Source organism: Protopterus annectens, chromosome 14.part0 (genome assembly GCF_019279795.1).
Source record: "Protopterus annectens isolate FY-2018-M chromosome 14.part0, PAN1.0, whole genome shotgun sequence".
Lineage (NCBI taxonomy): Eukaryota > Metazoa > Chordata > Ceratodontiformes > Protopteridae > Protopterus > Protopterus annectens.
In genome coordinates, this window is record NC_056748.1 from 892,454,509 (window position 1) to 892,467,135 (window position 12,627).

General features: G+C 39.8%; 1 protein-coding gene across 1 annotated transcript in view; it reads left to right on the forward strand.

The window, feature by feature from the left end:
* LOC122788744 (myoferlin-like) overlaps positions 1 to 12,627 on the forward strand; it is a gene marked incomplete at its 5' end in the record, with an annotated part of 518,429 nt that overhangs the window by 11,998 nt on the left and 493,804 nt on the right. Inside the window, 1 exon segment of the mRNA XM_044055638.1 lies at positions 2,571 to 2,710. Coding sequence (XP_043911573.1) covers positions 2,571 to 2,710 — 140 coding nt within the window.

A 12,627-nucleotide genomic window follows, 5' to 3' on the forward strand; every position in this document is an offset into this window, starting at 1 on the left:
GTTTTAAAGAAACAGCGCTGTTCAGGCCAGGAGAAACATAAGCCTTAAAATCAACAATCCATCTCAACTCTATATATTCAGTTTCATTATGTAGATCTCCTTCTCTTAAGCTCTCATTAATTTTTGTGTTGATCTTATGAGTAGGGGCTACAAAGCCTATGAGATTGATAAAGCTATGCAAGAAGTTAGCTCTCTTGAAAGTAATATAACTAGACCCTATTTCTTTGAAGAACTCCCTGCAAATGTACATGATGAAGGGAGAAAATGTGCTAAGATGGTGAATAGACTGTGTTTAACTTTTTCCAGTGATGTTAATAGGACCTGTGAGATAGTTAAAAAGAACTGGCGTATTTTACTCACAGACCCTCAAATTAGTAGAGTTGTAGGGTCCACTGCCAGCTTTAGTTTTAAAAACAGTAAGAATTTGAAGCAACGGCTATGTTATAAGAACAACAGAACAAGTGAAAGGTTTATTTCACAGCACAAAGGGACATATGCATGCAAGGCTTGCTAGATTTGTTGCAACATATGGTCAACCTGTATGGTTGTGCATCCGATACACTTGAAACCAGTAGAATTTTCTTTCAATGCAGACTGTTGTACTAAGAACATAGTTTATCTTGCTAAGTGTAACTTATGCAGTGCATTTTATGTAGTCAAAACTAATCGTATGTTGAAGGAGAGGGTCATGGAACATCTGAATGATGTATGTAGTAATAAATCAACAAATGCACTGGCTAAACATGTATCAGATTATGCTACACAGCACAAGTTTAAATTCTTAGTTTTACAAAAAATTAATGAGAGCTTAAGAGAAGAAGATCTACGTAATGAAACTGAATAGATAGAGTTGAGATGGATTGTTGATTTTAAGGCTTATGTTTCTCCTGGCCTGAACAGCGCTGTTTCTTTAAAACCTCTCTTAAGAAAAAGAGGTTTGCCACATTAATTCTCATTAAGTGTTTTTATTGGTTGTTATTTGTATTTAAACTGAATGCTTGCAGAAGTTTTTATTAAGGTCTGAAGAAGAGGGTTGCCTCAAAAGCGCTTACCTAAATTATTTATTTTATTGGAAATAAAAGTGTTTTTTTTTTACTCTCTAGCCACCACGCCTTTTTATTTTATACTATTTATATTTTTTGGGCTTGTTGGTTCCACCACTTTCATCTTGTTTTTGGCTTTATTGACCTGTATGGAACCATAAATACTTAAAAAGTTAAAAAAAAAAAACATCATGGACATTCAGAAACAGTGTAGCTAAAACACTTGATGTCCTTAAGGGGCCATTTGCATATATTGCATGGGCCTCCATTACAGGAAGTTTAAGGCATCACACAGTGAAAACTCTAACATGGCTGGGTTTTTCTTGCAGTTTTTACTGAATGGCTTGTCTGTGTGACCTTTTTACCCTTTGATTTGGTTGGTAATCAGTGTTTGAAGAGATCTTATTCCACTGAAAGTGCTAGTTTTGTTTTTGTTCTAACATGGTACTCATTTCATTGTACAGCACTGTGTATACTTTGTTGTAGATATTTCGCTTTTTATTCATTTCAGTCCAGTAAACCAGTGTTTACAGTGATAAAAAAGGGTTTTATTTAACAATTAGTGTAACTGTGCCAAAGGTTAGGTTGATATTAATGAAAACCGTGTTCTGCCAGACTACCATTACCCAGCATTCCATTTTCCATGTGGATGTGCCCTCAAGTCTGCTAGTCTTTGGTAGATCCATGGACAAGAGAAACTAATTGGTGGGGGTATTTTTGTCATGCAGTTCTAACCAGTCCTTAGGCACACTGGCCACTGCAGAAGACCCATTGTTGTTAAAGTGATACTGGCATCACTTTGGGGGCAGGGTTGAGGGATTGATGAGCTCAAATCCATGTCCTGCTAACTGTTATTTGGTTAATTTTTAATAAGAACAGTTTTTGTCTACACCTGAATGAATTCTGACTGTTCTCCCCTTAGTTTCAGATGAGTTTGAACCTACTGTATAGACTTTTGTTTTAATCTTCCTTTTATACCAGATTGTTACGATCCCTGACTGACCTGCTGACATTTCTTGTTATTCCTTCCTTTCTCTAATTATGAATGGTGACAGCATTTTTCTCACAAGGATATTTGCTACATACCTCAAAGGGCATCCCAGAAAGAGTTGACCAATCCTCAAGGGGCATCCCAGAAAGTGGTGGCCAATGCTGATAGAATGAGAATGGGTTTGCATTTACCTCTTAGTAATTTAAAAGTCTAATAAGCAAAGCAAGTGATGTTCTGTATTTTACTCATTAGTGCCAGTCTTCTGTTATTCGTTTAATAATACCGCTTTATATTAAGCAGCTGTAACCCTTTATATGAGTAATGGCATATTGCTATACTACCTTTAATTCATATTTTCCTTCCCTTGGTAATCCTTTTCTTTCAACTTCACCTGATTAGATTTCTGTTCAAACTCAAGTAAAATAAAAATCCTTCATTTACTACCTTGAACTGAGTTGCTTTACTTCACCATTTTCTTTTTCATCTTTACAAAACAAAAAGGGAGTAGAGTTTTAATGTGTGTATCTGCTCTCTAGGATGGGAGTATGGTTTTGTAATTCCTCCGGATACTAAACCAAAATCTTGGTCTGCTGCCGAAAAAATGTATCACACACACCGAAGACGAAGGCTGATGCGACAGCGGAAGAAAGATCCAAAAGCTGCAGCTGATGTAAAGGTAAGAAGCACACTTGCATAGGTAGTCTGCATGTACAGGTTGGTTAAATGTGTGCTTTTGTGTATCATCTTTCTGGACTATTTTAAACAGCACCACAAACTGCTTTATTTACTTAACATCTTTTAAATTTAGTGTAATCACAGTATTATAGAAAGAGCTCTCAAAAAGGCTTTCTTCATTATAAAGCAACTATTGCTGAAAAAAGTCAGATATTTATTCTAGATTAATAATGCATGTTTTAAAGTGCTTTTTACAAAACTGCAAATTATATATATGTGATGCATGCATACAGATGCAATATATGTTTCAGACCAGTTAACTTTTTCTAAGAGCTAGGATTGCTGTGGCATTGGTAGGATTTTTGACATTGTACACCAGCTTCCCCTTCAAAAAAATATTTGGAAATAACATACTTAACCAAACAACCTATTCAGCTTACCAGTCTTTCTGAAAAAAAAAAATGAGAACGCTACCTAAATATGTAACCATAACCTTCATTAATATGCCTCCATGCCTTAAAATGTAATTGTAGAACGTCTCTTTCTGTAAGATAAATATATTACCTTTGAAAATTGTGCACATGCTCATTGTGTGCATGGAGTAAACATTGATACATCCATTCATAATCATGTTTAAGACAGTCTTAGATTGCAGGTATTTTAAGTTGTGCATGTTTCTCCAATAGGGAAAGCTTTCAGTGTCTGGAAATCTTAGCCATCCTTCAAGATTTGTCTGTAGTGTTATCAGAGGAAGCCCAGGCCAAATTTCTTCAGTTCTTTACCACCATGTGTGGTAGTACTGTAACATAGCTCATTTACCACAGTGTTCTTATTTTATTTGCTGTGTGAAAATGACATTCTTTGGGTGGGATCTAAAGTTTAGATAGATTTACCTTCAGATAAATGGAAACAAAGCAGAATGCTTGCTTCAATTTTGCCTCTGCTGTTATGCTTTCACAAAGATGGTTGTACCTGCTTAGCACATGACTGCTAGTAAATGGACCATCTGACAAAGAGAATTTGCTCTTCACTAATTGTGGGGTTGTCTGTAATGTATTATGTAGGCCATATGTTCAGATATTCAGACTACTTGATGCAGCTGGTGTCGAAGCCAATTGGCACAACAGACTATGAGAAGACTTCTGCTTAATTGTCAGGAATGGTATTCAGAATGTCTGCAGAAATGTCCACTATGTTTACATTGTCAGCTTTGACATGGCTAATATGAATGCTGTAGTTAATTTATTTTGCATGGCTTAGCATAGACATCTGTGACTATAAGAGTATCTGATTTATATTAAGATCTTCAACAGGGAACAATTTGCCTACTGGATTCCTCTTGTGCAAGAAATGTAATTTTAGGTCACTGAGACATAGATGCTTAACAACCACCTAGCTTTTCAATGCATCTAAAACCAAAATTATGATCTTTTCCCCATCTAAAAACACCAAAATAGACAAAAAACTACTCCTCTATAGTAAACCAAAACATGACTCCCATCAAAATCATTCCCTACACTAAACCTCTTGGTGTCCTTATTGATGAGCAACTAAAGTTTGACATTCACCTCCAAAACAACTTGAAAATGCACCAGAAGCTTGGAATGCTTTATCGTCATAACCGCTTCCTTCATGTAAGCTTATCCTCTCTACCACCTGCCTCCGTCCCTCTCTCATCCACAAGCCTCCCTTAAGGCTAAATTGGCATCCTGTTACAATGAAATCTCCAAGTTTGAGCCCAGCTCCACATCCTCCTCCCACCATTGCATCACCCTACGCTCCCTGAACTGGCTAGAGCTCCCCAACTATCTCCTTTACATTTAGCTCTCTACCTCTCACAAGCTTATATTTAAGCCATCTCAATGCCTCTCCCTCTCCTCCATCCTCAGCATGCCTCTCCCTAATGGATCCCTTAGGCCCAATAACCAGAATCCTACATGAAGCGTACAAACCCTTACGTACTCCTGGGCAACTTCTACTGTCTTTTTCTCTAGCACACAAAGGGAACTCACTTCCTCCCCATATCTGAACTACCCTGAACCTCCTCTCTTTTAAAACTTTTCACCACTCCTATCTCTCTTCAACTTGGGAATGCTCCTGTTCTCACCACTCCTAATAACCCCCTTCCCCCAACCTCTTCACCCATAACTCTACCAACTCTGTTTCTTTTCCTTATCACTTCTTTCTCACCATTGATTACTCCCTTTTATGCCTTGCAGATTGTATACATCATCATTCCACCCATAACTGAATACTCATCATCTCGGGTTGTTCAAAACCTATTATTTTGTGTACTATAAAGATCCTTTGTTGCTATCACTTATTAAAATTTGACATTTGTTCTTATTGCAGTTGTGTAACTTAGAGTTGTGTAATCTTGGTACCAAATTCTGAAGCTCCTACTTTTATATTTTTTGTATTATTTCTGTTGTTTTTTCAAGTTGATTTTTGTTTTAAATGTATGTACAGGGAGCTTTTCTCCCAGGGCCTTCATTGAAAAAGTGCTCATCTTGGCCCAATGGACTATCCCTGTTAACAAACTGCAAATAAAGTAAATAAAAGTAAATAAATAGCTCAGATTTTATTTTAGTAGAAACTGAACATTGTTATATTACAGGACATAATTTCTTGTACAACTTTCCTTACAAAGTACATTGTTGTGGTGCTTAGAGGATAAGATGACTTAATAAACTTCTCAAAGTTAATACTCCACAACGCTGCTAGGCTCACTTAACAGCCAACTTGTTGATTGTGTGCATATTGGATCTTTAGGGATATCAGAACTTTTGAAAGTTTACTGAAATCATGTATAGCATTTTGGACCTATATATATATATATATATATATATATATATATATATATATATATATATATGTATATATACACACACACACACACACATATATATATAAGCTATCTAAATAACTGAAAGGCAGAATCATGCAACAAGTCAGTATGGATAAACACATTAATGGTAGCAGAAGATGAGAATTGGAAAATATCCCTTTGTAATTCCAGTTCAGCACTAAGGGTGTGTGGTGCCAGTGAGTTTAATCCTTTATTCCCGAATTTGATTTTCATACTTCAGTGTGCGACTGTAAGCAAGTTACTTAACCAAATACATTCTTTTGAGTGGCATCTGAAAAATGGGACATGTGCCTGTTTGATTTTACTTGCTTAACAAATAAGTAAAAACTAAATAAAATGCAAGTAGCATTGTGCATTTTAAGTAACCACGTATCACCTGTTATATGCCGTTTTTCTACAAAAATCTAAAACATTATTATTCAAAAGTGCAGTTATCAAGAGAGACTCTAGTAGGTCAGTGCATAGCCACTCATTCTATTGACCATAAATAAGCAAGTCAGAATACCACCAAAGCTTATCTTAACAATTAGGTCAGAAGCTTTACTTTATTCCCAGTGTACTGAGTAGAAAAATATTCTATAATGTACTTAGTGTAACTGTTTCATTCACTTACAGTCTTTAAGATAGGTTGGAAAATATCTACCTTATAACAGACTAAGGGAAAATGGGAGGCAGATATCCAAGTCCCTACTTTTATTCTTTTGGCTAGGAATAGTTGTTATGGTAAAAAATATTTGAAGATGTTAGTTTTTAAGTGTGATTAAACAGCAAGGCAAAGGTCGTGCTCCCACACCCACTACCTCTGCACTTGTTTCTGCTTAACTGCAGCTATCATTTGCAAGTGCACTTTACATTTGCAGGCAGAGCAACAGTGCAAAACTTCAGTACTGTAAAAGAAAATCCATGTCAACTGATTGTAACACTGTTAAGTACTTTTGCATAAATAAAATAGCAGTCCCTTTGTTGGCCAACTATGGCCATTCGATGAATTTATTTTTGATGGCATCACTGTTCGTTAAAAGTGTTAACATTCAATGTACAGCCGTTCAATTTAATATTTTTTGATCGCCGAACATAGACCTGTTGTAGTAGCTGCTTTCAGTGGTGAAAGGTGGAAGAAGACTCGTCTTGTGACTGCTGTAAAGTCTGTTAATTCTGCAGGTGTTGTACATGTCAAAAGTATTTCTGAGCTTTATTTATTCACTGTAGTAATTGTTGTAGTGCTTCAACTCAACATTGGGCATTTCTGCTGCACAATAAATTTATTTTACTAAAATTAGACTCTGCTTTAAGCACAAGTTTAACAGAGCATCCCTGGAGTTTTTGCCAAAGTCTGATAGCTGATTTATTGATATGTTGTACCAGACATGGTCACCAGTGCCCATTCCTGCGGATGACCACTGAACCATTTTTGTGCTTTCCCTCTTGACTTGCCCATTCACAGGAGGTGAGAGCCCTGTGGCCCATCCGTTCCATTTTAGGGTAATGGAACAACAGCAGAAGCACTGATGTCATTTGCCCCAGAGAGCTGGGATTTTAATCTTGAGGCCCAAAGCATTCCACTTTGCATGCCTGCTATATCCCATAAGGTCTAAGTAAAAAGTCACCAGAACACAAAAGCAGTTAGGACAAGTAATTTAATATAATCGCTAGTAAAAACTTTCGCCAAAAGTTTTTACTAGCGATTATGTTAAATTACTTGTCTGCTCTTGTGTTCTGGTGATTTGTTTTTTATTTGAACATTCTGTTCTTTCATATCTACTGGATTAACTAAAGCTTCGACATTTGTTGCTGTTTATATTCCAAAGGTTGGCATGCAGTCAGTTCTTGCAAGGAACATATCTGCCCCTTCACTTCAGTGAGACTCATCCCTTCTGTGGCTGTGCCCCCAATGCAAACTGCATCCAGTAATCTCCAGTCTCACATGGCGATCCTTCATGGAGTTCGCATTCTAGGCTTGGCAAATTAGTTGAAGTTAAAGGTATGGGGTTAGATCTTCTAGAACATCTGTGGCTTTACATCAAGATCTTAAGTCCCATGCATACCTCCAAAGATGAGGTCTTACAGTGGACAGAGAGTTATAAGTGGCTTCAAAACTATTGCATCGTCATGGACATACTTTTGATGTCCAACCTCAGTCACTGGGCCAGGTGACAGACTTTGCTAGTGAGTGGACCAAGAAGCTATCATTTACTATTCAGAGGAATGGGATCCCCAATAAAAGCGACTGTGCATAAGTTAGCTGGAGCTAAGGATAGTAGTCTTTCTTCTTAAATCGATGGAAGAGTATTTAAAACTGTACTTTATCTCTGGTTGAATGACCAGGCTCTTACATCCTTCAAAAATACACAGGTGCTGTGCATCTGACAGGATGCCACAGACCAGGACATAAATCTTAGAATAATTCACATCTTGGGGAAGTGAATTTGCTTGGCTGACGTTCTCTGTTTTACAGTTCCTGTACTCTGTTGGAGCCAAGAATAAGGAGTCTGATCTGTCCGGCCTTCCAGGAGTACGACCTCAGATGTCTTATTATTTTGTCACACAAAGGAATATGCAGTACTCTCCTCTGCTTGATTCAGTATACCAAGGGGCATTTGATGGCAACTACATTCTCTCTGTCATGGCCTGGAAGGTTTCTGTGTACTTTTAGCCATTTTCCTTTGATTATGTTCCTAATAGAATAACTCGGGCAGAAAAGACCAGAATTCTTCCTGTTTTCCAATTAGTCATGGAGATGGAACTGGTTTCAAACTTCCTGAATGTTGGTAAATAATACAAACCAAGAAATTCACCTCGGCATTAATGATATGTTTATAGGTTGGTACTAGGCTATCAGTCCTAGGGCCTATACAAGCCTAGCCATAACAAATCCCTGGCTATTTCTTCCCACACTATTTACTTCCCTGGACCCCTGTCTAGCAGGGAGACTGATGTGATCCCCGGGATGAATTTCTTTCTCCCATCCAATCATCAGGGTTCCTTTTGAAGAGGGCCAAAGAGGTGCTCTGCTTGACATGTATGGCCAGTCTATTCCAGAGTCTGGGGAGTCTCTGGGTCAGGAACCTATCCCTCCAGCATGTTTTGTTTATTGTGATGACAAGGTTTAGATCCCTGGAGCATGTGGCTCTGAGGGATTGGGATTTCTTTAAGTGTAGCATGTCCAACAGCTCTGGGTTTGACATGGCCTTGTATGTTAAGCAGAGATCTCCTCTGAGTAGATGATATGCGACAGAGTATAGCTGGAGTTTTTTAAGGTGGTCAGCATATGGCATCTGCTTTAGGCCTGTGATTCTTTTAGTGAGGTATTTCTGTGGCCTTTCCAGTTGTTGCAGATGTCTTGAGAGGTACATTCCAAATGGGGTGTTGTATTCTATAATGGGTCTAATAAGGGATGAGTACAGTGGGACAATGACCTCCTTTTTTCTGGATGAAAAGCCCTTAGTGATGAGGTGTGCCACATAGAAGGATTTCTTGACTGTTGTGGTGATGTGGTTATTGAAGGTGAGACCACTAGATCCACAGGATTACCCAATATTGATTTAGTAGTATCATAAAGCCTTCTACTCATCAGATATATTCTTCTGCATAGATTGTTTCCCCATTTGGTAGAAAGGTATAGAAGCATAGGAGGTTACTAGGCTAATGGCCCTGGGGCCCTTACAGGTTGAGCCAAGAGTTTATCCCCAAAAAGAAACCTCAGTCAGCACCTGTCAATGAGGGACAAAGGTGGAACCCCTTGGGACAAATTTATGGTTTTCCATCCACTCATCAAGGTTGCATTTGAAGAGGGCCAGTGAGGTACTCTGTTTGACATGTATGGGAAGTCTATTCCAGAGATGGGGCAGCCTCTGGGAGACAAACCTGTCTCTCCAGCAGATTTTGTTGATGTTGCATATTAGATTTAGGCCTACTGAGTGGGTAATGCGCGAGAAGTTAGACTTGCAGATGTGGAGCATCTCTAGTAGGGCAGGGTCTAATATTGCCTTGTAGGCAAGACACAGATCACCTCTGAGCAGTCTGTATGACACCGAGTAGAATGATAGTGATTTAAGCCTGTCCCCATATGATAGGTGCTGGAGGCCATGGATTCTCTTTGCAAGGTATTCTTGTGGTCTTTCCAGTTGGTGCAGGTGTTTGGAGAGGTACATACCAAACTGGGCATTATACTCAATCATAGGTCTAATAAGGGAGGAGTACAGAGAGGTAATAACCTCTTTTTTTCTGGATGCAATCCCTTTACTTATAAGATGAACCAAGTAAAAGGCTTTTCTGACCACCAATGCCACATGGTGGTCAAATGTGAGATTGTTGTCAACCTGAGTACCCAGGTCTCTCGCCACAGGTTGTGTGCATAAGGGGTTGCCATTGATCTGGCAATCAGTAGGGGCCGTGTTTTTGCCAAATGGTATGATAGTACATTTTTTTGCATTTAACTTAAGTCCATGACTTTGGCACCAGTTATTTGTAGCTGTGAGACCCTCTTGCAGTATGTTAACATCAATTGGGAGTCAATGACAGCACCCAACTTGGTCATCCACAAACTTGGTCAGCCACAGGCCCTATGTCTTTGCCTGGAACTCTGAGAAGTTTATGCCAAACAGTAGGGGTCCCAGGACAGATCCCTGGGGAACAACACTAGTGACAGGTCTGCTGTCAAAGGTGGCAGTACTTATTTTGACCTTGTGAGTCCTATCTGTGAGCCAGTTGGCCACCCGTCTGACTAGATAGGGATTAACAAGTTGTGTTAGCTTTTCGAAGATGTGCAAGTGGGAGATTGTGTCAAAGGCCTTGGCCTGGTCAAGGTAAGCTGTATGTACTGACTTTCCTTTATCGAGAGCCTTGGTGACAGTCTCAAAGAAGTCAACTAGGTTCTCTAGGCAAGATCTGCCCCTAACAAATCTGAATTGGGTGGGGTCGAGTGCTTGGAGATTACCTATATCCTTGTTTATGAGATCTATAGTAATATGCTCCATGACTTTACAGATCAGACTTGTCAAGCTGATGGGGTGATAGTTTCCCATATTAGTAGTGGCACCACCTTTGTGCAAAGGGACAACAATGTCAGTTCTCCACTCTGCTGGAATGAAGCCTGTAGTTAGGCTGCAGTTGAATACGGTGCTCAATGGCAAAGCTAGTTCTTACTGGAGATGGTGCAGAATACAGCCTGGGATACTATCATGTCCCATGGATGCTGTGTTCCTTACATTGGATAGGGCCTTTAACACTTGATCTTCAGAGATGTGAGGTGTGGGACAAGTATTGGGGATGTCAACTGGGCCTTTGGGGGCAATAAGGGGGTGAAGTTTGCACTGAACTTATCAGCCAGTAGGTTGGCTAAAGTCAGCAGGATCAGTGTAAGTGATACCATTAAGTACTAGTTTGGAACCATGGAGGTTCCTAACGTAACTGAAGAAGGACTTGCAGTTACCCTTTGTTTTGGAGGCTAGTTTCAACTCATAATTAGTTTGGAGGTTTACACTAGTGATCTAATTTGCTTGTTGAGGCAGAGGAGGGAGTTTTTTTCTTTTTTGGAATGTGTTCCTTTTTACCCTTGGACAACAGTTTCTTCCTTTTGTTGTAAAGCCTGTTGATAGAGGATGTCAACCAGACTGGTTTGTGTTTTCTTGAGTAGCAGATTTTAGTTCTGTTGGGTATGGCTGTGTCCATGCAGTTGTACAGGTGCTTGTATACTGCACTGGCATACTGTTCAGCATACTTGTCTGCATCATCTGAGGGTGGTGGTGGTGTGAAGCTGCTGATATCCTCCCTTAGGAGGTTGTAGTCAGCTTTTGAAAATATTTTTAGCCTGGTCATGGCTGGGGAGGGGGTGGGATAGAAACTTCAAGTGAGACCGACTGATGATCTGATCTCACCAGGGAAGAACATACCATGGGAGTGGTGCAGCGGTCGCCCATGTTGGTGAGAGCCAAGTCCAGTATGTTATCTCTCCTTATGGTGGATAAGACTAGCTGATCTGGTGCATTAGAACTGATGAACTCAAGGAATCATTGGATGAGTGTATTCATGCAGGAATAGTTCACTCAGTCTGTGGTGGTGTAGTTGAAGTCACCAAGGATCAGGGTGTTAAGGGGGTACCTTGATGGAGTCAAGTAGATCCAGGTAGGAGGTGTGGGTGTCCTGAGACATGGAGGGGGTCTATAGCTGGCTATAACTTGGATGGGTGCCTTGCCCAAGTGTCAGATGCACCTGTTGTAGTTCCAGTACATCATGTTGGTAAACCAGACTGGAGGTGTGCCTGTCCTTAATGAAGATAGAGACTCCAGTAGCCTTAGTCTTTCCAACCTCATTTTGAGGTCAGTATAGGCTGGTAAGGCAGGGGTGTTCTCTGCAGCTCTGAACCAAGTTTCTGTGACTGCACAGACATCGACATCTTCAAGTGTGAGGCAAGCCTCCAGTGAGTGTATTTTCAGATTAAGGCTCCTAGCACTGTGCAGCATGACCTTCAATTTGCTTTTTGACAGATCTTTTATGTTGGAAGATTTATCTTTGGGACATGGCCTAAAAAAGACACAGTGGGCCCTTCAAAAGCTTTGGCCAAGATCAGGAACCCTAGGGGTGACAGGTGGAGGCCATCTCTGGCAAAACATCGTGGCCTGTCAACCATGTCATCCAGGCAGACAGATACTGGATCCCCTTAGAAAGACACCAGAAACTAAGCCAGTTGTTGGTATTGTGGTATCATTCTTGGTGAAGGTAGGATGCTTCTTATGGCTAGGGTCATACTTGTCTGGAGCACATACTCTGAGAGCTCAATCATGTCTCTCTTCATATAGTCCAGGAAGGTACATCTCAAGTCGTTCACACCAACATGGACAATGACAGAGTCATACTTGTATCTGTTTTGGAGAGACTTGAATGTGTGTGTGATGTGGCAGATTCCAGCACCTGACAAACACCTGACTGCCACCTTCTCCTTGTTGAGCCTGGTGAGGGGGACATCAGAGTGTCTCACTATCAAGTCACCAATGACTAGTATGTTTGGTTTATTGTTGTGCCTTATGGGCTGTGTTAATTTATTCTTTTGC